The sequence below is a fragment of the Ciconia boyciana genome, chromosome 10, assembly GCF_034638445.1.
Source record: "Ciconia boyciana chromosome 10, ASM3463844v1, whole genome shotgun sequence".
Classification (NCBI taxonomy): Eukaryota; Metazoa; Chordata; class Aves; order Ciconiiformes; family Ciconiidae; genus Ciconia; species Ciconia boyciana.
Window position 1 is genome coordinate 23,194,071 of NC_132943.1, and position 27,925 is coordinate 23,221,995.

Below are 27,925 nucleotides of genomic sequence, written 5' to 3' on the forward strand. Positions count from 1 at the left end.
CACAGTATACCATCTGCAACAGAAGGGACTGACAGCATTTACATAGTTTACTCCACAGCATACAAATATACTAGCAATCTTCAGAATTATTAAATTAAAAAGATGATGTAGCAAAACCACAGCCTCCACCGGGGGGCAGCAGGAAAACACCACGCGGCCCCCACGCACGTTGTGGAAAGGCAAATAAAATTGCTCTTTGCAGTAGACAAGAATGTAACAGCTCTAGTGTTATGGATACCTACAACTGTCAAATATTTTGCATTTTACAAATACAAGATAACACATAGTAATGAAATGATAATTGATCCTCTGACTGGTGTTTTTAGTATGTCTCCCATGGGATGTTTTTGCGACTATGAAATACTTGTTTTGAAAGCATTGGCACTCATTACACATTGCCGCCTCCTGTGATATTTTCCTAAAAAAAAAAAAAAAAAAGAAAAAAAAAAAAGGATGAAGTTTGTGCAGAAGTCAGGGCTTCTTAAGGGTGACTCACATGTGGAAGTGTATGGTTTTTGTCCAATTCTGGATTCTCCAAAAATGTAATTCATAGTAATTTATGAGTTGCATACATGTAAGTAAATACAAGAACATTAATTTATTTTAAGAAACATAATATATGCTAGATATAATATTTCTGGTGAATTGAACAGTTAGTATTAAGGGGGGGATAGGGGCAAGGAGTAATTGTATTTAACAAAAACCAGATTTTTAAAAATGCAATAGTTCTAGAGGGTGCTAAGACACCCAGTGTTGAGCACAGTGTAATCACCTCAGCGGAACAGGATGAGAACTAGAAGATGAAGTGGGCTATGGCAGATTGGTGAATGTTGACCAGTGGTCTAGTTTTGCTGCTATAAGTGCAGTGCTTTTCATTTATGCTTTCGTAGTGTAAAATTGATCTCTATTGCTTATACCTGCTGTTGATGGAGATAGAGCTCAGTACCTGAGTTCAGTTCTAGCTACAATTATAGACTGTGGCTCAGGCTGAAGAGGGAATTTTTACAATTCTGTGAGTGTATGTGGTTTAATCTTGTAAATCTCAGTCCCAGAAAATTTACTGAAAGCCTGCCTCCTATTATTCCTCAGGAGGAGGATTGCTAAGAAAATGGAGGTTTCAGCAGAGGGAAAAAGTAGGGCCTAGAGGGATCTGGTGAATTCTCCTTCTGGGTAAATGTGGAGAGGAAAAATAATTATAATGCTACCTGCTGTAGAATAGGGCAGATGAAGTATAGCAGCGTTCGTTGTCATGTTTAACATAAGCTCCATAGGAAAATAACACAGAAAAAAGTACACTTTTAATTTCATAGTTATCAATGATCATTTAGGTGCTTAAATTGTGCTTACTGTATATAGTCAGTTGACATTAAAAAGTTTCAGAATCCATGTCTGTGTTGATTTGTAAACATTTGTTACATTAAAAAAGCAATTGTTATTTCACAAATTTAATTATGTACTGAAGTCCTAGCTGTGTTTGTTTTAGAACCCAGTGGTGGGTTTTGATATTGGATACAAGAAAGGAGAAGCAAGGAGTTTCATCTCCCTTACCTCCTTTTCATTTTTACATACAAAGCTTCTTTAAATCCTTTGGGAAGAAAGAATGAGTTTAACCCAATTTTTGTGAGGTGCTTATGTAAATAAAATTGTTTTGCTTGACTTCAAAGCCTGAGAGGACTTTTTAAAACCCTTATTTTTGTATACATTGTTTTAGATATATATTATAGTTATGTTTGTGCTTAAGGAATGATGTGTGTGATGATAGATACTTCTTTGATCTGCCTAGATTTAAAAAAAATCAGATTATTTGGGATGAGAAATACAACCTAAAGTAAAAAGATAAAAAAGGACTGCTACCACATCTTCATTTCAGAGAATGATCACCTTTTTTCCTGTTCCAATTTTAGGAGGTCTTATTTTGCCTCTGTTGCTAGCTTCCCCAAAAAGATTTCAAAGCCTTTCTCCTGCAGCCTATATGTTGGAGATAATAGTCCTTTAGATATTATGAAAAATTGTAAGCAAATAAAGATCTTTCAAAAGAAGGTAAAATGACAGTCTGTCTTTTGTCCTCCTTCTGTATTCATATGATGTCCAGTAAATAGGCACTCATTAAAGAGTGATGTGCAGCAAGTCTTGTATGGCTGGGTCCATATCTGGAAGTGAAGGGATAGAAACTGATGTATGCTAAATGTCCTTCTTGCAGTGATTTCTTTGGGAACTTAACCTTTTCAGTATTTGTATGAATGTAACTTACCCAGATGGTTTAATAATTGCCATAAGAGATGGTAGGATATGCATTTGTTTACGTCTACATCACCCAATTAGTTGTAGCTATCAGTAATCAATAGCTTAACTTGATGCAACGTTTGGACAAAATAGAATTTTGTAATACCACCAGGTCCCTAGGAGGAAGTCACTGCTGATCAGGATTAAGATGAACATATGGAGCAGTGGAAAATTACTTGTTCCATTCACTACAGCTGCCAGGTCATTTTTGAAAGCCAGTAAATATATTTGTGTTGTTTGGTATGTTCTGGGGGTTTGTACTTTTTGTATAGTGTTTGCTTTTCATTTGGGAAGCATCATTTCCATAACTAGAGACTCTGTAATCAGTATATTTGCTAAAAATATCAAGTGTTTAAAAATTACTTTCTTTGTTTTACAGAACACTTCACCTGCATTATAAAAGTGCTGTTCACTTTATTGTATACTCAAGCCTTGGCAGCACTCTCTGTTAAATGCAGTGCTGAAGATAGGATGGCATGGAAAGAGTCAGGAGCTCTCAAAAAGGTTGGTTAATTTATTAAAACATTTATGAAATTTTGCTTATGTATTTCTGGTAGGAATGTAACAGATACTTCTGCTTTGCATATAATAATTTGCTTCTGCTTCACAAAAACCCAGTATTTTGTTTCTGCGTGTGCAATTTTTGCAGGTTTTGGTATTGAGTGATGAGACTCAATTTGGTGATGAGACTTAAAAGCTTCACAATGAATATCTAGTTCCAGAACTGAGTTTTGCATTTGAGGCTGTATCTCTATAGTTTCAGTCTTGAGTTTGTTGCAATGGTATCGAGTAAATGCAGCTTTCCTTCCTGTGAAATTGAAGCCTTCCTAGGTAAACCATGGGTTGATCTGATGCGCTCCTTCACAGGAAAAGCAGGCAGGCGTGTCAGTGGGAAAAAAAACTGTCTTTTTCTTATTTGTTCATGCTATTTGTGGCTAGCCATAAAAATTTCTCTCACTATGTGGTTTAGAGTGCTCATGTGATGAAGAGGCAGAGAAGGAAATTTGTAGACTAGGCAGGTAGATATTTCACTATCGTTTCCTTGCCTTTTGATAGTATTTCCAAGTAGAGTGAAGGTGCATCTTGCTATTTCAGTTCAGCTGATTAAATGCCAGTTCCCACCAAAAGACACAGTTTCCTGCACTGGCATTCATTTAATCCTTCAGTAAGTTTTGCGCTCCATGGATTGTTCTCCAGAAGGTCAGAAGAGTTCCAGTGCCAGATGAAGGGAAAGGATGGAAGTGTTGGGGCCAGGAGAGGAAATGGGAGCAGGAATACCCCTTTATACAACAGCTGAGCCTTAGATTATGTTAGCTGTAAAATGGAATGCACACTGAGAAGCATGACCTGCTTTTCACATATAAGTTAGACTTGTCATACTGGTCAGTCACAGCTCCAAGGTAGTAAAGACAAATTATCTGCTGGCCAAACTGCTGCTGTGCGGGATTTTTTTTTCTGGACTGCATTTACGATCGCTGGGCAGTACTGCATTTTGTTAGCTCCCTCTCCACCCCCTTCTTTCAATATATTGTCATTTTCTTAGAATTTCAAGAACATTTGCTTGAGATTGTTGCTGATGAGGGGTTTTTTCCATTTTTCTGTTTACTTAAGTGATTCCCAAGTGATAGATAATTTTGCAGTTTAGTTTGTGATAGAAAGCATATAAATAGCTTACAGTGTTACCAGCTTATATTCTTTCATAGTCTATATGATAAACATGGACTGCCTTTAGTAGCAGAGGTTGGAGTTTATCTGAACATATATTTACAATGCTTAATTTTCTGTCTACAGTGAGAGATTTTATTGTATGAAAATAGACTTAGGGCATGTGATAGGTGGGCTTGCTACCTATGAATACTAAGATGTTTTCTTACAGACATATGCGAAAGCATTTTCTTCACATAAAGCACTTCGTACTTGAGGCTTGCAAATTATGATAATGGCTCAGATAATGGATTTATGAAGTAACTATCCTTCTTGATATTAAAGACAGTCCATTTTAGTGGGATTTTCACTAGTGTCCTTGTCTTTGATGGATGATAAGGCCAAGTGGGAAATAGTAGCACATTAAACAGTATGTTACTGTGAATGGATGTTGCCATTTAGTGTAATTCAAATAACACAACAGATTAACTTCTGTCAGTTTGAGAATTTTGACTTTTCTCCTGTGAGAAGCCCATTGAAGGCTGACAGTTTTCCAAGTGGGAGAGTAGAAGAGGTAGAAGGATATGAACACTGCTCCCTGCTGCGTACGTGCTGTACTGACAGCATCTCTCACTCTCCCTTGAAAACATCCTCCTCCTTCCTCTTGTCTGTCTTGTGTAGATCATCTGCATACAAAGGTCCAACTTCTGACAGCAGCTTTGTGGTATGTGCTTAGGGAGATCTCTGCGTGATCCTCAGGTCTTCAGGGACTCCTATGCTTACTTCCTTCTTGACTTCCATCCCACCCCAGTGGTAGTCCACCCCAAGTGCAGAGGCTTTGCACAAGTCCCACATGCAAGTTTGCCCTTCCCCAGATGTCTTTCCAGTTCCCTGCTCCTCCTCCTGCATAATGTTGCTGCCTGGACCCTACACGTGTGCAAGAGACCTCTGAGCACTGAGGACCAGCCAGTGGTAATCACACAGCTCCCTGTTCCTCTCTCCCAGCTCTTTGGCAGCCCTTCTCTTCTTGAGCCTAGCCGTAGTCCTCAGATGCATTGTTTTGCTTTGCATGTCATGAGGGAAGCTGGTTCAGGAATCCAAGTTCTTTCTTTAAAGTTTCTTGAGGACCAAATGGTTTAAAGTGTATGGTTCAGGCTGGCTTTTTCTTATGTGCTGATAATATTGACTTTTTGATCCCAGGATGACTACACAAATCACACCTTACTTAACTTTTGTCTGTGCATAATGCCAAGTGAATCTATTTCCGTTTGGTATTCCAGACATTAAACATGAGCTGAAGTCTCTCCTCTATATTCATGCCGAATGATCAAAAAACATTAAGAGTTTAATTTCTCAGCAGGGCTGAGAGGTGGATATTCTACTTTTGATTCCCAACTTCACCCCCTTTATCTTTGCAAGGTGCCTTATGGTGTCATAAGCAGCACATTGTAAATGCCTGTGTAGTAAACTTCCAGGAATAATGTAGATGAAAGGTTTGTCCTAACTGCCAGTTTAAGTATGTATTGCCTTCTGGTTCTTAGACTATGAGCATAAACAGCAAGTCTGCCTTCCCGATGCTGAAAGGTGAAGACCCTATCTAAAATTAACAATTATAACTGATGTCAAAATGCACTAAAGAAACCAAGTGATTAATTATATACATTGTAATGTACTGAAGTCTTTATATATTTAATCTCACCTAGTTGCTTTGGAATTTTTTTAAAGAATTCCAGTAATGTTCCACTCCCTCATTGTTTGTGATATTGATGATATACTAACAGAGCTCAAAATTCACATACAATCATGTTTTTCCTGGGTAGAACTTATTATGACGTAGAAGAAAAATATTTATGGGAATGCTGCTTTCTATTTCTGATGGCTTTCTGTAATCATTGCCTTTAAATGTAAGTGCTATGGCACAAAGCTAAGTAGCTATTTATTCTTTCCACTAAATTTTTTTTCCTATCTGTAGTAGATATTGTTCATTCCAAACACAACTTTCCATTTTCTAATAGACTCATTTCAACTTAAAATACATAGCAAGTGTTTTGTAACTCATTCTGGTTCGTACATTTTAGAAAATTACTTTTTTTTTTTTAATTAGTTTTATTAGAATTCAAATTCTGTCAAAACACGATGTATCCATAAAATGATTCTTCCTAATCTTAAAGTAAGCATTTTTATACTCACAGAAAAAACATGGGAAATGCAACATTACAAAAGTGTTTTCATATAACACAGTTTAGAACATATGTAATTGAACTAGCAATTCACATTTCACTCTGTGAGCTAAATGCATTCCCTTTCTGTAGAATTTTTTTTTTTTTAAACAATGCATATCTTTGTAGGTCAAAATTCATGTATTGATCAAAAGGAAATGTACTTCATCACTGTTACTTTTACAGGAACTTTTTCTGCTTTTCATGACCAGTGCATTTTGGATTTCTTTCCTTCTTATTTGCAGAATACATCCAGTGGAGAAAAATCTTGGGAAGTATTGCTGGGTCATGTGATTAGTGAGCTGTCTAAGGGGAAGATATACGAAGAAGGAGAGACTGAGGAATTAACAGTGGTATTGGCAAATCTCTTGAGAATTTATCCAGCATGTCCCCTTTCTGTCTCTTATTTAAGTTTTTCATCCTCGTTGTTATAATGATTTTTCTCTGATCTTGCTAAAGACTGCAGTACAACTCTATTTCCTAGATCAAAGCACATTCCTTTGGGACAGTTTGCCTGTGCAAATCTTTCTTTTACTGATATCATATATGGCAGTGCTGTGCTGAGAAAGTTATTGACAAATACTTCTTACAATTGTGTTTTTTAATCACATGTATGAAAAGACCTTTCAGAAACTTGGAAAACTGAATATTTAAGTAGAAAAAGCATTTATCAAGGGGGAAAGAAAACCCACAGAGCTCTTTCAAATTATTAGTGAAATGCTGGCCTTTGGAATGTATGTTTGATGCAGTGGTTTATGTGGTGTGCTTAAAAAACATTTGGTTCATATTGGAGTTTCTTACATAGGAGACAACTTACCAGGGGCAGAATTTAGTAACTGCTTCCTTCCCCTATAGGTAAATCCTGATTCTGTAGAGTGCTATCTGCAGCAGTTCTGCCTGCCTTTCCTCAGGATCACAAGCCTTCTTCAACACCATCTTTTTGGAGGGGATTTACCTAGCTGCCAGGTACAGATTGAGAGGGGCACACTCAAATGTTTCCATTTAAAGGCTAGAGATCAAAAATTAGGCTTTGAAGATGTCTTTTTCCTGTCTTTTTTCTATCCTAAGATTTTTTTAAATCATATTTTGTAGCATTGCTCTGCAGCATTCTATAAATTTGTTTTCAAGGCAGTTTCCCTGAAAAATGGTACTATGTTCTTAAAATTCAGCAAAAATACATGCTTATTTTATCAGGTCATAGATGCCTGTCTCATGAAATACCAACATACTTTTAAAACTTGTCCAGCATTTGTAGAGATGGCATGATTTCCACACAGACTGGAATTCAGTCCTGATTTTGCTTAATGCCTGTCAATACTTGGATTTTATTCTCAGAGACATTGCATCAGCGGACAATTATGTTTAAGTTCCATGACTGATTTAAGCAGAGTTTGCTGCAGGTCAGCTCCCTCATTTCCTTGCCTCAAAATCATCTCATCTCTAAAACAGCTACAAGCCAGTTTGGGGCGCTAAACAGGAAGAAAATTATTGGGGAGTTTGGGCGTTTCTTCTTTTGTTTGTGTTTTTTGGATTTGTGGTTTTGTGTGGGTTTTGGGGTTTGGGTTTTGGTTTTTTTTTTCTGACCAGATTTCTTGTATTTTGAGAATCCATTTTGAGGTAATCTGGAAAAAATTGAAGCTTTTCTGTGTCTCTGAACATGACTATTAGCATCATTGTACTAGAACGTCTTTACTTTTTTATTGTAATAGACACATTTTTAATAAACTATTTAAAAATTCAGAGTGTAGGTATTAATCTAAACCTCTCTGGTTTCATACCTAAAAGGAAGATGAAGAATTCACAGTTCTTGCAAGCTGCCTGGGTCTATTACCATCTTTTCAGTCGGCTCATCAGTTCACCAGTGCCTCTTGTCTCGATTGGCCAGTGCCAGCATTTGACATGATATCACAGTGGTGCTCAGAATTGGCTTCATTTGCAGATAGACACCCAGATCAAGTAAAGGTATGTAGCAAAATTACTTCTTGCAAAATAGTGCTGATGTGGAAGCAGATATTTATTGCTTGATTCACTATGCATATACACTATTGTTTTGGATAAGGATCTGAGAACCTGACTTGTAAATGAGAGAGAAATTGTAATCAGAATTATTAGTTAGCAGATGTGGGTTGGATTGGTTAAAAACTGGAATAAGACCACCTATCTGTTTTTTATAGGATTGCTGGAGACACAAAATAGAAACACTATGCTTTGATGATACTAAGTGTACCCATATCTTCTGCAGCTGAAGCCTGTCAAGGGCATGTAACAGAAACTTTGTCTTTTAAGAAAATACTCATCAGAAGTTTTTCTTGCCTGTTAGACATTATTGATATTTTTGAGCATCTTCAGTTGCAATACTGAAAAAGATCAAAAGGATAAAAGCTGTTTAATAGTTGACTGATAAAAGATGGTACGTCTTCTCTGAAGGTTAAAGAAACCATACCAAGACTTGAATCAGTGCAATTAGAATATCAATTGTGAAATGGAAATGTTTCAACATTATTGCATTGTTTTTATGAAGAAGCTGCATCTCAACAATTCAAGTCCCCCTCTCCTAAGTTTATGGTGTCAAAAACGCAAGCCAGATGCATTTTTCACTCTGCAACATGATCTGCACCTGCCTTTGCATGTTTGCAGGCATGAATTAGACTGTTGTGAGTGAAAATTTGAATACTCAGATTAATCGTCTCAAAATACAGTTGCTGCCAATCTGATAGGCATTTGAGAGAGATTGCAGTGAAACCGATAGCTTTCCATGATTGAAAAGGAACCGCTACAAATGCAATTTTCCTCTTTTTTTCTTTCCTTTTTTTTTCCCCCCCAAGTTAGGTTTTGAGGTCATGCACTCCTCAAAAAATTTTATGCCTTGCAAGAAAGATCCCATCTGACCCCTATGCCCATCAGTTATAAACCCAGTAAAAATGAGTGGGTTGAAGGAAAACACATTACTGTCTAAACAAACAAACAAAAAAAGAGTTAGGGTTGAAAGCAGTATTTAGGTAGTGCCTGGAACTTAGCGTAGTGAAGAACTATTACATTTTTTACTCTAGAACTCTAGAACTATTACGTTTTTTAGGTAGTGCCTGTAACTTAGCGTAGTGAGTGGGGAGTCTTCCCTTCAGTCTTAATCCTCTTGTTTTAGCTATGAAGATTTTTGTGCTTAAAAAGTGTCACATTTAGAAAACGTCCTTAGGAAAAGGCTAGCGCGCATTTTGCACCCATTACAAAAGATGAAATGTGACCACAGTTTGGGAGGGTGTTCAGCCAGAGGCAGGTGACTATTGCAAGGTGATTTTTGACTTCTAAATTTGTGAAATGCAGAAGAAGTGAGAGATTTTTAAACTGCATGTGTCCTTTCTTTGGTATTCTCTTCTCTTAGAAAATATAAATGCATAAATGAATGTGCAGAACTGATATCTTGTTCTTATCTTATTTGTAGAATTTGCTTATCCAGGAGCCTAAGTGGGACTTGCCACGCCTCCTTCAGTTGCCTGAGAATTATAATACCATTTTTCAGTATTATCACAGAAAGACTTGTACTGTTTGTACCAAGGTTCCTAAAGATCCTGCTGTTTGTCTAGTTTGTGGTACTTTTGTATGCTTAAAAGGACTATGCTGCAAACAACAGAGTTACTGTGAATGTGTACTGGTAAGAGAGAGTTAATTCAAATTCTGTAATTGATTCTCACACTCATGGATAGTTTTTAACTCCATTGCTCAGTTTTGATGGTTTTCTTTCCAAAACGTGTTTATATAATCATAGAATAGTTTGGGTTGGAAGGGATCTTTAAAGGTCATCTAGTCCAACCCCCAGTAATAATGTTTAGTGCTTATTTCTGATAGATGGACCTAGACTGGACTCTAGAGAGCAATTTTATTCACCTTTTCAAGCCCATAGCTTATTTCACCTGTTTGAAAAACTCTTACAAAGTCCTTCTGTGTAATGTAGACACATGGTTTTGATTCATAACCTATTGAAATTTGTCTACATTCTCACTGTTCGTATATTATTTTAATCTTCCTGTTTTGTTTCTTTGCTTTCTGCGTACATAAGAATATCAATGTATGTTTTGGGGGTTTTTTTTATCTTTTATAGAGTACTTTGATATACCTGACCATCTACTAGTGATCTACAGACTATAGCTAGATAAGCATCATTTTAAGGCCTTCTACTTTAATTCACCAGCAAAGTTTTCTAGTCAGCATATATAAAGTTCTTTCAGGAACCTGAGTTGGACAGCATCTAGTATTGTTTTCCTGTCTATGATAAAGGTTTGCTTTGACAGCTGTTTCCTACCATAGAACAGTTAGTAGAAGGCTGGAACTACATGGGCTTTACAAAACTATGAGGGGAAGTTGATGGGGAGATATTTAAAAATGGGGCATAAAATCAAACCCAAAGAAATTTCAGAGGGATCTTGGACCTTTTTGAAATTGTTTGAACTCACGTTTCTCTCTCATACTGCTAATATAGTGGGAGAAGGAGGGGTGGGCAAAATTTAAAATAGAATTAACAGTTATATTTAAGGTGTCAAGCTTCATGAAAACAGAAAGTTATTAAAAAAAGAATGAAAAAATCTAATACATTTTATTATAGTTGATGAGATTATAGCCTCTAATTGTAATAAAACTATATAGGAAGAGCATGTTTTTTAACTGCTAAAATGAATTAATACAGATCATGCCATTCATAGATATGAATGACATACCGAAGCAAGCAAGAATTATTAAAAATTTTTTTTTTACTAGATTCGTAGAGCCATAGACTAGATCTGTGAGCATGGATAGAGAAAGCAAATGTTTAGCAATAGAGACTATTGTAAAAGAGGTAATACTAAGTTTTTCTGAATACTTTCTCTTATTCTTGTCACCTATGAAAAATATTTGGTCATGCTATACAGTTTGCTATACAACAACAAATTCAAAATATTGTAGAGAATATTTTTGCTCATTTTTGTTAGGTAATTCTGTTTTTACATTATAATGAATATCTTCCCTTTTTCAGTAGGGAGCCATTTTTGTATGCAAGTGTTATTATGGCAGCACAAGACATGGAGTTCTAGTTTGCTTGGAGGATTTTGGGGCAGGCTATCCTTTGTCAAACTGTTTCTTAGTCAATAATGTGGGTATATTATTTCAAGCAAAACTAATTACTGTTTTTTAAATCCTTTTTGTTATGAAGTTGCCAGACACTAACAGAATCTTTGCACTCTTTCCTTTCTATGCCTGTAATATTACAGCATTCTCAAAACTGTGGAGCTGGGACAGGAATATTTCTTTTGATTAATGCATCTGTAATCATCATCATACGAGGCCATCGTTTCTGCCTTTGGGGTTCTGTGTATCTAGATGCACATGGTGAAGAAGACAGAGATCTTAGGTAATGTTTTCATTACAAGTGTGTTTCATTGTTGCTCCTCTGTGTAGATCAACTTTATGTTATGCACTACATGCAATAACAGATAATAATAGATCTCTACCTTCCTTGAGGGGAAAATCCCCATTTACTGCAAGTTGGACTGGCTTTCTTCTTCCCTCTTCTTTTCTTTTTCCAAAAGGTGGTATAATCATGATCATTGAGTTATACACACCGGGCACCCAACAGACAGATTCCTATGTTGCCATTCCCAATGACGGTCAATTCTGAGTGTTGCATTGGGAAATGCTTCTCTCCCAAAGCTGTTGTTTGGCCTTTAATGAAACGATGCAGTTGGATTACAGTGTAGGGAAGGAGTGTAGCTTCCAAGATATACATGCCTGAAAGAACAAGAGACGTTTTCTGGATTCTGCTATCCAAGAGGGAGGAAGGGACGTCCCAGCAGCTACCTTATTAAAAGCAAAACCAAAAGCCCCTCGCCAATAAAAATGCACGCTTCCCCTGGGAAAACAGTTGTAAGAGTATTGTGTGTTGTTTATATAATGAAGCAGTTTTCCATTTATTTGGCATATTAACCATTTGGTTTTTTTTCTTCCCCCCCCACCCCCACCCCTACAGGCGTGGTAAACCTCTCTACATATGCAAGGAAAGATACAAAGTGCTTGAGCAGCAGTGGGTGTCTCATACTTTTGATCATATCAATAAAAGATGGGGGCCACATTATAATGGCTTGTAAATCGTCATCGTCATCTACACACCATATCATTGTTGTTACCATGAATGACTGCATCTTGGCTGACAATAGCTTTAATTGTATGGGAGTTTAGCTCTTTGGCTCGGGGTGGAGTGGGGTTATGGGCATAAAAGGGAAATGGAACTTTGTCAACATATGAAATTTTTGCAAAATTAGCTGCTGTTGCTACTAAATAATGATACAATAATTTGCAATTAAATCCTCAAAATGTTGTGAGCAGTCTGATTGCACTCAGTAGTCCATTTTTCTTTTGTTTTTTAAAGCCCATTATTGTTAAGAAGCACAAATTTTACTTACACTTGTTTAGAGGCTCCAGGGATAGCTGCCAGGTTTTTATTTTTCTCTGTGTGGAGTTGAGTGTTTAGCAATTTTTGCTGAAACAGTGTATATGTCTGCTACATCTACTAAATATGTTGGATAAAATTTCTTTGCCTTTTTTGTGTTGGTTTTAAGTTTTTGCTTGATATGTGTTTGTAATTAGAGAGGATTTGTAAAACGATTGTGAGACTGCATGGTAACAATTGGTCTGAAAGTTGAATTTTAAAGAGTATTTCACTTATCATGAGAGTTCTATTGAAATATTTCAGGCGTTACTGAAAACTTCTGCATTCTCAGGAATTTCGTAATTTTTTTTTTCCTCCATAAATAAGTGAAATAGCTGTAAATTAGGTATCTTATTGCTCTTAATGTAATCCAGAACACATATTCTTTCTTTCTTTCTTTCTTTCTTTCTTTTATTTTCTAGAAAAGAGATTTTTTTTCCATATCAATTGAATAAACTGTTAGTGATAACACATACAGAAATTGCTGTATATAGAGAATTTGTATGGTGCCCAACATAGTAGATCCCAGTTACAAGCATAACAACCATAAGCCTGGCTGTCATTTCAAACCAGATGTATGTTTCAGAATGATGGGATTGGAAATGTGCAGGCTATTCTGCAAATGAAACATAATTTTGTATCTTTCCTGTCATTTCATGGGGTTCCTCTGTATTGTATTTGTTTAGAGTAATCACTGTTCTTTCTGCTTGGTTTCCTAAAAAGGGGGAAAAAAAAATCAGCAGAGATAGCCTAGATGAACAACAAATGCATGTGCAGCCCCATTGGATGAATGCCAAAACAGTTTATGCTTAGAGGGCTAAAAATTTCATGAGAACAGGTATGACTGGGCTAAACCCCACAGTGTAAGTAGGTAGGAAAGATTATAGTTAGAATACTGGTATGTAATATATTGCTACTAATGTTTTTCACAAGTGTTGGACATTTGTTGGCTATTTCATACAGTACTACCAAGCAGTTCCTGGTAGTTTTGACTTTCATAGCTTGCGTGTAAAATAAAATTTATATATGTAAAATAAATACATCTTATGATAAAACCACATATACAGTGAAAACAGTTCCCCAGTGGAAGTCATTATCTAGTGAAAAGTGTATAGGGGAAATAAAATGACTGTATAGCGATCAAGGAGAATGGACAGGAGGAAGAGTGAGAAAATACAATTAGTTTTTCTGGATACGTGCAATTCAAAAAACCCCACAATAAAGGATGCTGGTTTTTATACATAAATATATATATATATTTCAAAAGTATTACAGTACTTCCTGTAAGATTAGAATTACTCTGTTTCACCAACTAAATGGCTATGTCTTTTCCAAAATATTACTTTTTTGATACTGTATTATAAGTTCTGGCTGTAATATTTTTGCATTGCTCATTATGAATATCAGGCCATTTTGTAAGTGTGGTTAAAGAGCAAAAAGATTCTTTACATCTCCAGCATAACATTGTTACAGGGCTCATGAACTTGAGTAATCTGTAGTTTGAAGCTCCAATGCTGTATTTACAAGAGATAATGTATCCAGAATTTGATTACTGTGTTTTATTTAAAATGGAATGTTCTCTGGTTGTGCATATGGATGTGAAGTAAAACTATTAGCCTTAACTTTAACATTTGGGTATTTCATAGTGTTTATTTTAGTACTGGTGAATTAGTCACCAGTCAATTTAAAAACAACAACAAAAAAAATCACTTGGTTGAAAAATTGTACTTGAATATCCTTGCATGCTGCTAAACGAGAATTTTGATTTCCCCCATAACTTTTTTAATCCTACTTTACTAAGCTAACCTTGAAAAATAACAGGTCCAAACTAGAGTGGTGTGCGTGTATTACTCAAATGTTCTGGTGTGATATCCTGTATGAATGATCATTTAAGTACAGTACATTACTGTAGAATCTAAATCAATCTTTATAACACATCAGAAGAGTATAAAACTAGGAATACAGTAATCAACATTGTAAAATATGTTAATAAAAGTCTACTGTCAATCTGTGTGTTTGTGAATTTTTTTCTCTCTACCCCAGTCATCCAAAATGTAATTACTATTGAATTCCACTCAATAGCCAGGCAGTTATTTAAATGTCAAAAGCTTATGCATGCAAAGTACTTTGCATAGAGAGTAAATCGGGTATGGGTTTTTCTATTTGTTACTTACACACAGTCATGTATTTTGCATTAGTAATTTGGATTATTTTATTTTACTCATAACTGTACCACTTAAAGTTGTGCTTAATTTTATGCCAGCTATTACAGCATTGCTGCTGCAAACTGCTAAAATTAAAATACTGAGTTGAGAAACTGTACTTCTGAGAAAACTGTGCTTGATCTTCTCTTCTGTCAGATCTGTTTCTGGAATAACTATTACTTCAACTTTATGAATGTCTATATTTATGTATTAAATCTTTCCTTTTCTTTTGACCTTTGAGAAATTTGGTGAAACAGTCTTGTTTTGACCTTGACCTTTGGATAATAGCATCTTTTTTTAGTGGTGGCCTGAAATTTTTAATGAATATTTTCATCACCTCTGCACTAGGAATCTTGCGTAAGTCTCAGCATTTCACAAGAAAATGACATTTTTCCTTTAAAAAGAGGGTCTTTTGCTACAGTATCCAATAAATGTTATTCTTTACTTCAGAACCCCATGAGATCAGTTTGTGCTGTGCGTATAGCTGCCAGAGGAGACAGTGAGTTTTGTGCTGATCTTGATATGATTTAGATCTTATTTTCATCTAACCCATATTCTGCAGTCCTGCTTTTCACTTTCTTTCCTTAGAGGTGGGGGTAATGATGAATGGAGCCTGTCTGAGCATTAGCCTAGATAAGAATGAAATGCTGTTTGCAAAGTAAGAAAACCACAGGAGTGAGCTGACCCAGCGTGTGGAGGTTCACAGCTCTCAATTATCAACTGCTGGATATGAGGGAGTGCATGTAATCTGAGGAGGCTGGCTCTGTGTGACAATTTGTGTTGCATGGATTGCTCACTGCAGTCAGCGAGATCCATACTGCTGGTCTGAAGGCCATGCTACGTGAATGCCTACTTTTGGTACGGCACAGTGCCCTGAGTACCTACTCTCATGTTTTCTCAGATGGGCAGTTCTTTGCCTGCAAGTGCTCTTACACCAAGAAGAGCCCCAGCTGCTGCGGGTTCAGCCTCGTGACTTAACTCGCCTCTTCTGCCACTATAATGTCCTGTCACTGCAGTTGTAATCTTGCTGGGTGGTACTAGCTATTAATTCCTGGAAATTGATGTCCTTATGTAGGAAAGGCATATTCTCAGTGAAGTCAAACACTTCATAGCTGTAAAAATGGCCGGAGTGTTCTAATAAATTTTAAAAACCCTCTTAATTGATAGGGTTTTAATTTTTCTTTTTTAATTCACTGTATCATTTGTACTTTCTTACCACTAATACTATTCAGGAGATTTAACGCCACATGCTTCAAATGTTGTGTTTCTTTGAAACACTACTGAGAAAGCAAAATTGCATCTTGTTAAATAAATGATAGTTTTAGAAAGCTAATCTTACTACCCTAAAATATTATTTTTGCAATGTATGGTTTTGCATGGTACAGGAAAATGTGAAAAAACCCCACTCTTTTGGGAAGCACTTTAAATTTAGCTCTGAGTCCCAGTTAAAATGTCTCAAAATGAGCTTTCATGAAAGTACCCTTATTTGAAAAGCCATTTCCTGTAATTCTGTCACTTGATGTAGAGCAGGCTGGTCTCTTAATTCATGAAAACGGGAGCTGGTTCCATGGAAACCCCTCACATCATTGAATGATTTACTACCCAATAAACAACTTTATTCCTTTTATGTACCACATGGATGGTTAAACCTTTCCGTTTCCACTAAGTATGGAAACAAATGTTTAAAGGACCGGAGCTAAAATATTTTTTTTTCTTCCATTACCTGCTGTCATGGAGCAGGAATTTTCTGGGAGAAAACTATTTTCCTGTAAAATCAAACTCCCTCAGTCAATTCCTTATGCTGCCCATGTCTGTGTTATTTTAGCTACTGGAATTGCTTACATCTCCTGTTGCCTAATACATTTCTCATCATAGGACTGCTTTCAACTCATGACTACTAAACTTTTTAATAATTTTGACTGAAAACGATTATGCTGGGTGATTATTATATTATCCATTATCCTCATGGTTGGATTTTTAATTTTTTAATGTTTCAACAAAACGGTACCTTTCAGAGATTAAAACAGGGGAAAAAACCCAAATGTATTGTTTCCTTCATTTTAGCAATAATTTTTCTAAGTGTTGGGTGTATCTACTGTCTCTATGCTTTGGCCTTGAATGTGGTGACCAAAGTATTTGGGTCCCATATTAAAGTAGAATGGAACTGCGTGTGGAAGCACTTCCCAAATCAGAACAACGTGTTCTCTGGGATTACGCATAAGTACTGCCAAATACCTAAAGCAGATAATGAGCCTTTGTCCGTTTTTCAGGTGTCAAAGAATATCCTTTGCATCTGGCTCTTGAAGCCACTAACACAGTTTGCTGTGAGAAGTGTTTTCCTTCTGTTTCTTTGAAAAGCTGGGGCGCTGTCCACGTAATGCAGCCGCTTTTTTCATGCCTTTGTTGTCTCCATATTGTATATGCAACTACCCTGTTTGTGTAGTATTCCACAACAAAAGAACCCTAAAACAGCTGGAGAGCCCCCTGCGACTGTATAACAATACTTTGCAAATAAGATTGCATTCTCTCAGAGCACTTTATGCAGGGATAGCCAGGGGGTATAGCTTGAAAACTAGTTTGTAGAGGCTGTGGCTGCTTTCTTGCTCTATAGTGCTAGTCATTTTAGATTTGCTACACATTAGCTTCTAAAACTTAAAACTCACTTCACATTTTTTCAAGGTATCTCCACAGGCCCTAAAAGATACTGCCTGTGTTACAGGACAACTTCCCATTGCTCTCTAGATTAGTCCAGAGCTGCTGTTTTAATCTCAGAGAGCTCTGTAACAAGGTACTTAGTGAGAACTGCTGGTGTGAAGTTATGCATCATATCAACTACAGACTTGCAGGTTTTGTTAAACTAAGATTTTTCAGGGCAGTTGAAGGGACTGTTAAGTATTGTTTCATTTAGGTTTTCTAGCTGTTTGCTTTAGCCTGTTGGTTTTGTCTCACACTTAGCTTGTAAGCTCCTTTAAGACAGGGAACACCTCCTGTTTGGTTCAGTAAGTAAATCAAGTAAGTGCTGCTCTATAATGGTAGGTCAACTGGTGTTACAGAAATCCAGGTAGTAGGATCTGCCATCATCAAAGAAATACAAATGTGCACACAGGACTTAAGTGAGATACGGCCCTTTCATGCTTTCTGCATGGTTTCATGCTTTGCTGCCTCCTACCTCAAATGTCCAGGTATTTTGGCAGTAATCAAAATCACCAGGAAATTAAAATTGGTTTGTTTCCCATAGTCAACCATGACTCTGGACATAATGATACCTCTTCAATATCTCTACATCGTCTTTTTTTTTTTTCCTGCCAGAAGCTGCTATCTCAAGAAACAAATATATTCTGAGGGGCACAGATGCTTATTGCCTTTCATGAGTCTAGTGCTGTATTTGTACAATTGATACTTTACAGCAGGTGACTGATGTCATTGAAACAACCTTCAGATACTTGGCTATTCAGAAATGGCTCATACTTCCACTTTATCCCTACTTGCATTGATTTTTTATTTTTTTTTAGTCACATAACTGATAATAGCAAGATTTTATAAGGAAAATTTTCCTTATACAAGGAAAAGAGTATTTAAAATAAAGTAAATTGGATGGGCACTATTTTAGCAACACTTATTTCACAGACTGGGATTCTTTCTGTTTAAATTGTGGGCAGAATTAGGGAATATTACTCAGATTATTACATATAATTTTACAATTCTTATCTGTCAAAAGAAACAAGTAAGAAGTCCAAAACAATCTCAAGCTAAGGTACTACAGCAACGCTGCTCTTCTGTGTGAGTGTATTTCCAAGGATGCTGCAATACATTTTTTCACTGAATGCTGCACAGCTGTGTTGCATCTCGTCCTCAGAAACACACGTCAAAAGACATGTTACATTGGTGAATACCAACAAGGTGGTTCCCCTAGCAACAATAAATAGAAGAAAGCTCAGCCCATTCAAGTGATTTACCTTTGTAAGTGTGTGGCAGCAAAGATGGATTTTGAATGCTAAGGGAACTCATTAGCTCTAAGAAGAAAAGCAGCAAATAAAGAACTGTACATTTCTCTTACCCAGTGTTGCTATTTATTAGAATTGTATACAGCGTGATTATTGGGAATTTGCATAGGATATTCTTAACGTGAAGTATCATCTCATTTTACTTTTTCCTTCTTCAGCTTTTAATTTTCTGTACTACGGGGGGAAAAAATATCCTATATGTGGGAAGAAGGAAGGGGAAAGAACTTTGGGAAAGGGAAATGATTATTTGGATAAGTTCACCTTCCAAACTTAATGAATAATGACCTGCATACTTACTCAGGCCTAGCATTTGAGTGACGTAGGCCATTCAGTGGTTCAGATGTTCATCCACTACGGGTAAATTCAGAGATTTAAACATAATAATTATGCCAAATCTGCCCAGCAATAATTCTTAATGTAGCCATGAGAGGTTGTAATGGCACTCCCAGTCATATTACTGCTGCCTCTGTGAAGAAAGCTGCACTAAGGCTTACTCTTGGGAGCATCACACTCCAGTTCTGCAGAATAAAGGGTAAGTTTGCGGTATTTGGGTAACCTGACTCACGTTGTGGAAGAGCTACACATTAGGTACCGCTAACTGTGGTACACATCACTTGCTAGAATCTGTGTGGATCCTTCTCTTGGCAATTGGTATCTGAATATACAGCATGTAGGCTCTTCTGTGTGTGGTGTTTGTTGTTGGCTTTTAAGTCCTCTGAGTCACCTTCCCTCTGGAGTTTAGAGCTGGGAATGAATCCAATATAATTCTAACTCACTATAGTTCAGCGATGCTATTTACATTTCACTGCTATCTCTACATCAGGCATTCCATCTCCCCCCTTCTGTTTCCAGGCGTCTGCCTGAGGTCTGCAGTTTGTGCTTATGATTTGTAAGGGCTGGACTATGGTTATGTACCTTGCACTTTAGTCTTGGCTAGAACTGTTATATTGTTGAACTGCTTTTCCTGCTCTTTCCCCGATGCAAGTGTAATTACTCTTTAATGCTGTGCTGCTAACTACATAGTTTTGCTGCACTTCTATGGTCCTTATCTGACTACTCTGCAGCTGCTGGCTTCTAGTTTAAATCATCTTTGAATAGATGCGTAGAGCTCCAACATTCTTCTTACTACTTCCATTGATTTCAGAGGCGGTGGAATCCAGTCCTACATTAACATTGCTGGCATTTCATTTCCTTCCTTCCTCCTGCTGAAGAATTTTTTAATGGAGGTTCTCTCTCCTTTTCGGTTTCCTTTGCTGTTTTTTGCTTTGAGTCCATGCTGTAAAACTCCTCAGTTGCTTTGCCCTTGCTGTGCTCTGTATTCAGGTAATGCAGTAGTTTTGTATTCAGTATTTTTCTTGTGCAAATGAGAACAAATGAGAACAAAACTAGATGTCTCAGCTAGAGCAACCATCTTTGTATGCAAGTATCCACAGACGCATTACAGCTAGGAGCTGTCATTTGGGACATCTGTCTAAATGAAAGCTTGAGTGCAATGAGACCTTGGCTTCTAGACCCCTTGGACACAGTTTACTGTATCTGTACCTGCACGTGTCCTGCTTTTCCTCTCGGGCAGTGAATGGGACAGGGGGCACTCAAGGTGAAATTATCATTTAGAGATGAGAACTCTGAACTGAAGCATTTTGCTTGCTCCAGCAGAGAGCAGGCAGAGAGAGTCTGGGCTTTGGCTCAGCAGGCTGAGAATTGGCAGCTTTGTTTCTTTCAGTGTTCCTGACCTACCCTCCTGCAGCCTGCGCCCTTATTTGGGACTGGAGATAGGGTCTGGGACTCTCCCAGGAAGCTATTAGAAATGACAGTACACCATGGCCTCTGCACACCTTGTCCTTCCCTTTACCTTATTCTTTTGCTCTCAGAAATACAGCAATCCTACGCTTATGCAGAGATGCAGACAAGGAAAGTAGCAGGTAGGATGGGGGATGTTTCCATGTGAACAAAATACAACATGATTTGGAAGAGGAGGCAAGCACTGATGGAGGGAAATCTTAATGTGAGTTCTCCCTGTTAATGAAGCAGAAGGCTAATGAACTACTGGGGTAAGAAAGAGACATGTGAAGAACTGGTTGAACCACAGAGTTTGTTTGTTTTCTCCAAGATGGTGGCAACCCTTGAACAAGGTGCATTTGCATTTATTTAAAAGCTAAGAAAGGAAAACCGAAGCAGCACCCACATGACCTGGTAGGACAAGACAAAATGACACAATACACATTAACTCAGATACTTACAGTTCAGAGTGCTGTATCCACATTTGCATAGCCAGAATTTAAAACTGCCTCAGGATTTTCACAGAAGTAGTACACATTTCAGCAGTGTCCTTAAAGTCTTCAGCAACTGTTTTTTCCCTTGCAGCAAACCTGTTTAGTATTATTACATTAACTTCTGATTCACCAGTGTTTATGATGTGTGTAGGTTAATGCAATCATGCATTCTGTTTGTAATCACAAGTCCATCTCCGGGCAAAGAAAAATGCACACAGAAATTAACAGGCATTTAAAAAGCATGAAGTCCTCCTGACTTTTAAAGGGATTTACTGTAGTGAATAATGTTTGTGTATATCCATTTAAATAAGGAGATTTTAAGATTATAAATCAGGGTAAGATAGTGCATCTCAACTTTTTAATTACAGAAAGAGTAGCTTCCATTATAATTATATGTTTTATGATTAAAACACTGCCATTTCTAATTTGTTGGTTACATGTTTCACTACAAGTCAGTACTGTACACCAATTTAAACATTAACAGGTTCACAAAAAACCCCAAACCTACTTCATGTCCATAGAATACACTTTGGAAAAGCTCATCAGTTAAATACTGTAGACTATTTACTGCCTAAGAAATACTCCATTCCCATTCAATTCTTGAGGCTATAGCCTCAAGAACATTTCATTTAATAATAGCTTTTCACCTTTTGGCATCTAGCCATGGCCATACAAATGACAAATTATGTAATTTTCAAATGCAGTCTAAAGAAAGGCTAGGAATGGCTTGATCTCCCACTGAGCTTGCATTAGTGGAGCCATTGTATAATGGGTCAATCATCACTGCACGTGTAATCAGAAATATTACAACAATTAAGAGTTGTTCTTTTCTATCTGAGATTTGCAAGCAACAATAAAAAATAATGGCTGCACTTAAATATGGCTTGTTTCAGTTTGGCTTCAGCATAAGCAATGTTCACGTAAATCATAGTTGAGGATTGACAACTCTTCCTATTACTGCAAACAGTAACATTAACAGTCTGACTGCTAACAAAGGCAAACCTTTGAAGTGCAGGTGCCAGTAAAGAACATGACTAAAAATAAACCTATTCCTTTAACCTGTATAACATTACAAAAATGGAAGGGTTATGTAATCTGAAATTTATTCCTGCTGAAATGGGCAAATTAGAATTAATATAAGGGTTTTTTTGGGTTGTTTCTTTTTTTTGTAGTTTTAAATCCTTAGCTACCTTTTCAAATTCCATATTATGGTATTTCTGTGATTCATGGATTACTGTATTGGCAAGTTGTGAATTCCAGTTGTACTTAGAAAGCCACTGCAACAAAAATTGCTGCACCATGGAAGACCATTGTCTGTTTGGAAATCCACCATGGGATATGAAGTCTGTAAGCACACCACTCATTTAGCTCCAATACAGTGTAGTTACCCATCGTGACTGTACCCTGACTGGAAACAGGTATGTTGAGCAGGCTGGCAGTGTTTGGAAAAGCGATTCTAGCTGGCCTGCAAGGACCTAGTGAAAAGAGTGAAAAACCACCAGCATCAGAACAAAGCAAGAAGGTACAGGGAAATATAAACTTGAGATATTGAAATAAAGAAGATTAAGATATAAATGAGCTTTTGTAACAGAGCTCACAAAGGTCTAGTTTGTATGAGCTGAAATTATTTAGTGATAATCGAGGAAATTTCTGTGGTTCAAAAACCAACATACAAATCTGGGGGAGAAATCTGGGAATACCTAGAGCTTCTAGATTCTGATTATCAAAGAATTCTTGAGAATACTGAGGGAAAATGTGCAGGACAGTGCACGTAGATGTTATTTTTGCTTGAATCTAGATGCTTTTTACACAACTTGATAAAGAACAATGACACTTCAGAACCTTATGCACAACTGATAGGATGTTTTGAATTATGTTATAACTTCTGCAAACTGAGGGCATGCAGGATTAAACATTTGGATCCCCCTTGGAGAAGCCCGTAGATTGTCCAACAGGTCCAGCTTGATCAGATGTGTGTCTATATTACTATTTGCTGTCTATATTACAATTTTTTGTTATAATCCTGTATAGTACAGGATTTTACAATTGCAGACGAACAGAGAAAATAATGGCTTGTGATGAAGACTTCGTATACTCCAGTGCACAAAAATTCAACAAAACAACAATAGTGTGAAATGGAGCATTGCTCAGCAAAACTTCTGGAGATTCTTGTATCACCTCAGTTTATTTCTAATGTTGTCATGGGCTAAATTCAGAGAAGATGCTTAGGATTTACATTTCCTACTGACCATCTGAATCAAGGTTTGGTTTCAGTTACTTTCAGTTTTGATAAAGGATTATCTTGACGTAATTTACTAGAATATGAATGCTAGAAAAAAATGTGTGTCTATAGGATTACAAAGCAGAGCTCACTAATCAAGAGAAAGGTAAAAAAAATTACAGTACTTTGGTCAGAATGATGACAATTCACTGTTAGAAACTACTGCCTTGTTAAAACAAAACTGGTACAGCAATGGAAAAAGGTGGTACTGGAAGAGTTCTGTGGAGACACGCCATTGCTCCTCAGTCTTTAAAGCTTGGATCTTAAATAATTATGAAAAGATATATGGATATAAAGCCTTCCTCATAATTTTTTTTATTATGAAGATTACTTACAGGCTACTTGTTAGTTAAATATAGATGAGAACTGATCTAGCACTTTCATATTTTAAGTGGTACTGGATGCTGTGGAGTGAGTCAGACCACACTGAAGCTGATGAATACAGCAGTTGCTCTGTATTTGTAACAGATTGAATCAGAGTGATGGGAATTGTCACCCAAAACACAGCTGGCAGGCAAGGCAGATCAGAGCCCAACAGCATGTTTCTACCAAAATAGAGATCTGCTTATCTTATGGATTAGCATGTCTCATTGTATGAGACAGATGCAATTAAAACCTCTGTGGAAGAAGCAGAGGGTGGTCATGATGAGCTGGCAAAACGCTTATAGAGAGAATGCTACAGAAAGCTGAGTGACTAGGAGCCCTCTGTGATATGCTCACTTGAAAAAAGCACTGGCATATTGAGCAAAGGAACAGCCTCCCATTTGTTTCTCCGAGATTTTTTGTAAACAAAGAAAAATGTATCAGAGCAATGCCTACCTGAATTTCTTCTCATCAGGCAACCAGAAACAACCTGAAAAATGGTTATGCCTGAGCTGAAATAAAGACTAATAGGTACAAAAGGAGAAGCCCAAAGATGGGGGGACTCCTCCACACTCACTCCCCAAGGGGGAGAACTGCTTTATAAAATATTTTCCTTCACCAGGACCCATTTCTCAGAGCACAGATGGAGCTGCACTTGCAATTCATTGCTCTGGACAATGAACTGAATACACAGAGACAAGTGAGGCGTTTAGTAAGTCTCAGCGAAAGCTATTCAATACTAACTATGCATATATACGCATTAATTTTATTTCTTGCTCCTAACTATTCCTTTAAAAGCTCACCACACATTGCTCTTCTTTCACGGTGTTTAACCGGTCTTTCCTGACAGACCCCGGCCCGTCCCCTCCGGCCGCCGCGCTGCGCTTCGCAGGCAGCAGTGTGGCCACGCCCGCCCTGAGGTAACCGCGCGCGCCGCCACAGCCGCGCGGCGCTGCCTGACAGGGCTCAGCGCAGCCCGCGCCTCCGGCGCAGGGCGGGGCCGCTCCCGCCGCGCCAGTGCGCGGTCCGGGCGGGGGACGGGAGCGCTTCCGCGCCTCCGCAGCTGTGTCTCGTAGCAGGCCGTCTCGCCCTGCCCCGGCGGGGTGAGGCTCCGCTCCCGACAGGTCTCCGGCTCCGCGAGGCCGCCCCGCCGCCTTGTGGGGTGGGGGTCGCGCCTCAACGGAGAGGGGCTTCGAAATGGCGGTCGCCATTTGCCTTGCAGTCTGCTGGCGCTCAGAGTGGGGCAGGGGCTGTTACCTTTCTGAGGGAGTCGGCGCTGGCACGGCTCGTCACTGCCGCAGCGAACTTGTCTTTTCCCCGAGACATAGAGAAATCTGCTCTCTGCCCCGGGGATTGCGGCGGGGAGGGGAGGGAAGGCAAGGCAAGGCAAGGCAAGGCGGCCTCTGCCCGACTGACAGACTGCGGCGCCCGCTGGGCTGAGGTGGGGTCCCGGGCTGCTTGGGGCCCGGTTGTGCAGCGCCATGCAGGTACTGCTGCTGAGGCTGTGCGGGTTACCCTGCCTCTGCAGGTGATGACCAGCTGTACCTATTTTTCCAAAATCTATAGGTAAGCAATACTCAAACAGAAAAAAATTCCATGGTTAAATGACTAAAAATGGGAGAAGATACTACAAGGCAAGAAGTAAGTAGGCGTGACCCAGGATTCAGGCACATCGGGACAAAGCCATGAATAACTGAAGAAAAGTCTCTGTAAGTTCCCTAAATACCAAAATAGACCTGGCTCTAGTATATAGTACTTCTCTAAGCGACCTACTAGTAACTAGTGAACCATAATATACATTGCAAATGTTATAATATTTTATAAATTCCTTTAAGCAAATACATGTGTCCTTTTCTCCCTCCCTGGTACATACAGGTATGCAATTATTAACAAAAGAAAGGAAAAGATACTGTTATCCATAGACAGTACTGCGCACAAATCGAGAAGAAGAGGCTAACTTAAAACGTCTTTCTAGTTATTTCTCTGAAGTGGTGCATTCAGTTCTGTGTGAACACAAAATGTTTTTTAATTTTAATATTTAGAAGCTAGGTTTTTTTCACTTCATTCTCCTCTTCAAAATCTGGAATTCCAATTTCATTGCACTGTGAAAACCAAGGATCAGTGTTTTGTTTTGAGGTATTTTGAAATTATTAAGTGGGAAACTATCTTCTTATACAGAAATTTCTGTTAGTATGAAGATGTATAATAATACTGGTTCAGTGTCAGCAAATCAGATTTAGTTGCTGAGGTTTCTCTGGCAAAAGCAGTGAATTAGTTATATGTCAACCTACCGTGGAGTCTTGTGGAATGTGTTCTGAAAATACGCAGAATCCCTTTTTTAGACCCTTTTTGTACCCCCAAATTGAAGTCCAGCTCAGTTCTTAATGTGCAATTTCAAACTGTAATGCATTTATTTTTCTAACATTATATTCTTTAATCCTCTAGTGTTTATCCAAGTTGGTGTAAATTATTGACATTGCGGCACATAAAGTAAAAATAGAAGAGGTCACCGAAGTTTTATTCCCAAAATACAAATATGACTTGAACCAAGCAGAGCCATTTTTCTCGTTGATGAAAGCTATGATTTTCATACAGTAGTCTGGCTAGAAAGCGAGGTGGATATAGATTTCTAAAAGCCATTTCAGACCTTTTTAAAATGGAAGGTCAGTTTAAGTGCAAATGGATTGATTTGGAAACACAAATTAACTTGTTTGCTCTCCTGTGCTGGTACTTGCTGCTCCATGGTGTTCCACACTTAAGAACCTGTAGGAACGTTATGTGCAGCAATACATTTGTGTGTGTTGGAGAGTGGGGCCGCTGTGTTTCCTTCCTCAGAATTATGTGCTGCTCTGTTGATGTATGTGCAGAGTAAGGGATTTATCCAGTACCATCCAAAATCCTTGATTAGAAGAAATATTGTACCTTTATTATTGACTTTCTAACTACAGGGAAGAGAGATTTAGTGAGCAGCGCAGTGGCTGTTTGGTTGCTTTAAGAGCTGCCAGGACCAGTTTTGCAGTGTTTTTGCCAAATGCATTCAGAATAAAAAGTTCATTGGACAAAGACAATGATTCTTGCTGTGCTAATGCCTGGAGAGACTCACTAACAAGGGGCTCCTGAGTGCAGGCTTGTCTGAGGAAGAGAAACATTTTGTGTCACAAAACCAGAAGTTACTGTCTTTACCAGCCTTCTGCCCCTGAGGAAGTAGAGGAGAAGGGAATAATGAACTAAGTGCTGATACACTGTACAGTGCTGTAACAGTAATTAAAGAACATTTGTGTTCAGGAAGGGGTTTTGAAGTACTGAAAATTATGGTATTGGGTTGCTTTTGTTCTGCTTAAAAAATTGGTGAGTGATTTTTTTTTTTTTCCCTTTCTTCCCAGCCCTAGTTCTAAGCTATCATCTGAACACACTTAGTATGATACGTTGTGTGACTGTAGCTTCTCTTTCATTACAAACTTCCCTTCCCTAGAGGTGAATTCTAGTGATCTAACCCAAGGAAAATACAAGAGAGGAGAAAGTGAGATGAGAGGAGAGCCTATGGATCAGCAAGAGAAAAGGAGAAGAGGAAAAAAAGTCTTGTACAAACCCTGAGCATAACTGTCCAGGTGAGCACTAAACTTTTTACTGATCTGTTCTACAGCTGAACTTCAGTAATGTAGAGCCAGAGAACAGAAGGGCACCTTTGGCTTGATTGTTTCAGGGAAGTTGGGAATGCTCTGCTCCTGCAGGAACAATCAGCACTTCATTCAGTAGGAATTTTTCTTTTGTCGTTGTTACTGTTTAATTCCTTTTCATGACACTGAACTGAGCTGTACTGCAGCAGAATAAGCAAGCTGCAATATATCTGGCAATCATCCAGGACACAAGTTCAGAGTGGACGTTTTTAGTAAAGACCTACTGCATTACAGACTAAAATAGGGAGCCACATTTCTCGTAGTGCTAACAGGAGGAATCAAATATGTGGACTCATTTGCTGTGATGGATTATCACTGTGCTCTTTGATAAAGCCATGTAGCTCTGAAAATGGGCAGGGGAGATAGGAGGGAGGTAAGGGAGCTGCAGCAGGAGAATTTAAAGGACAGAAGGGTGCACAGTGAAGGTGGTGGTCACCCAAGGAGTTACAGTGTGCAGCTGAGGAAGGCACCTGTTCCGCTGTTTGTGGAAAGTGGGGGGACTGCTCTGCAGGTAGAAATGGAG

At 38.1% G+C, this 27,925-nt stretch overlaps 1 protein-coding gene across 6 annotated transcripts in view; it reads left to right on the plus strand.

Annotated features, from left to right (window-relative positions):
- Positions 1-14,793, plus strand: part of UBR3 (ubiquitin protein ligase E3 component n-recognin 3) — a 122,454-nt gene extending 107,661 nt beyond the window's left edge. For 5 of the 6 annotated variants that reach the window (XM_072875425.1, XM_072875427.1, XM_072875428.1 and 2 more), the window contains 7 exons: positions 2,663-2,787; positions 6,392-6,499; positions 7,002-7,112; positions 7,932-8,108; positions 9,586-9,795; positions 11,387-11,526; positions 12,142-14,792. In XM_072875425.1, the coding sequence (XP_072731526.1) occupies positions 2,663-2,787; positions 6,392-6,499; positions 7,002-7,112; positions 7,932-8,108; positions 9,586-9,795; positions 11,387-11,526; positions 12,142-12,259 (989 nt within the window). In that variant the 3' untranslated portion in view covers positions 12,260-14,792. Of the gene's footprint in view, positions 1-2,662; positions 2,788-6,391; positions 6,500-7,001; positions 7,113-7,931; positions 8,109-9,585; positions 9,796-11,386; positions 11,527-12,141 lie in introns of all 6 variants that reach the window. The other variant, XM_072875426.1, reaches the window with a different exon arrangement.
- The last annotated feature ends 13,132 nt before the right edge of the window (positions 14,794-27,925 follow it).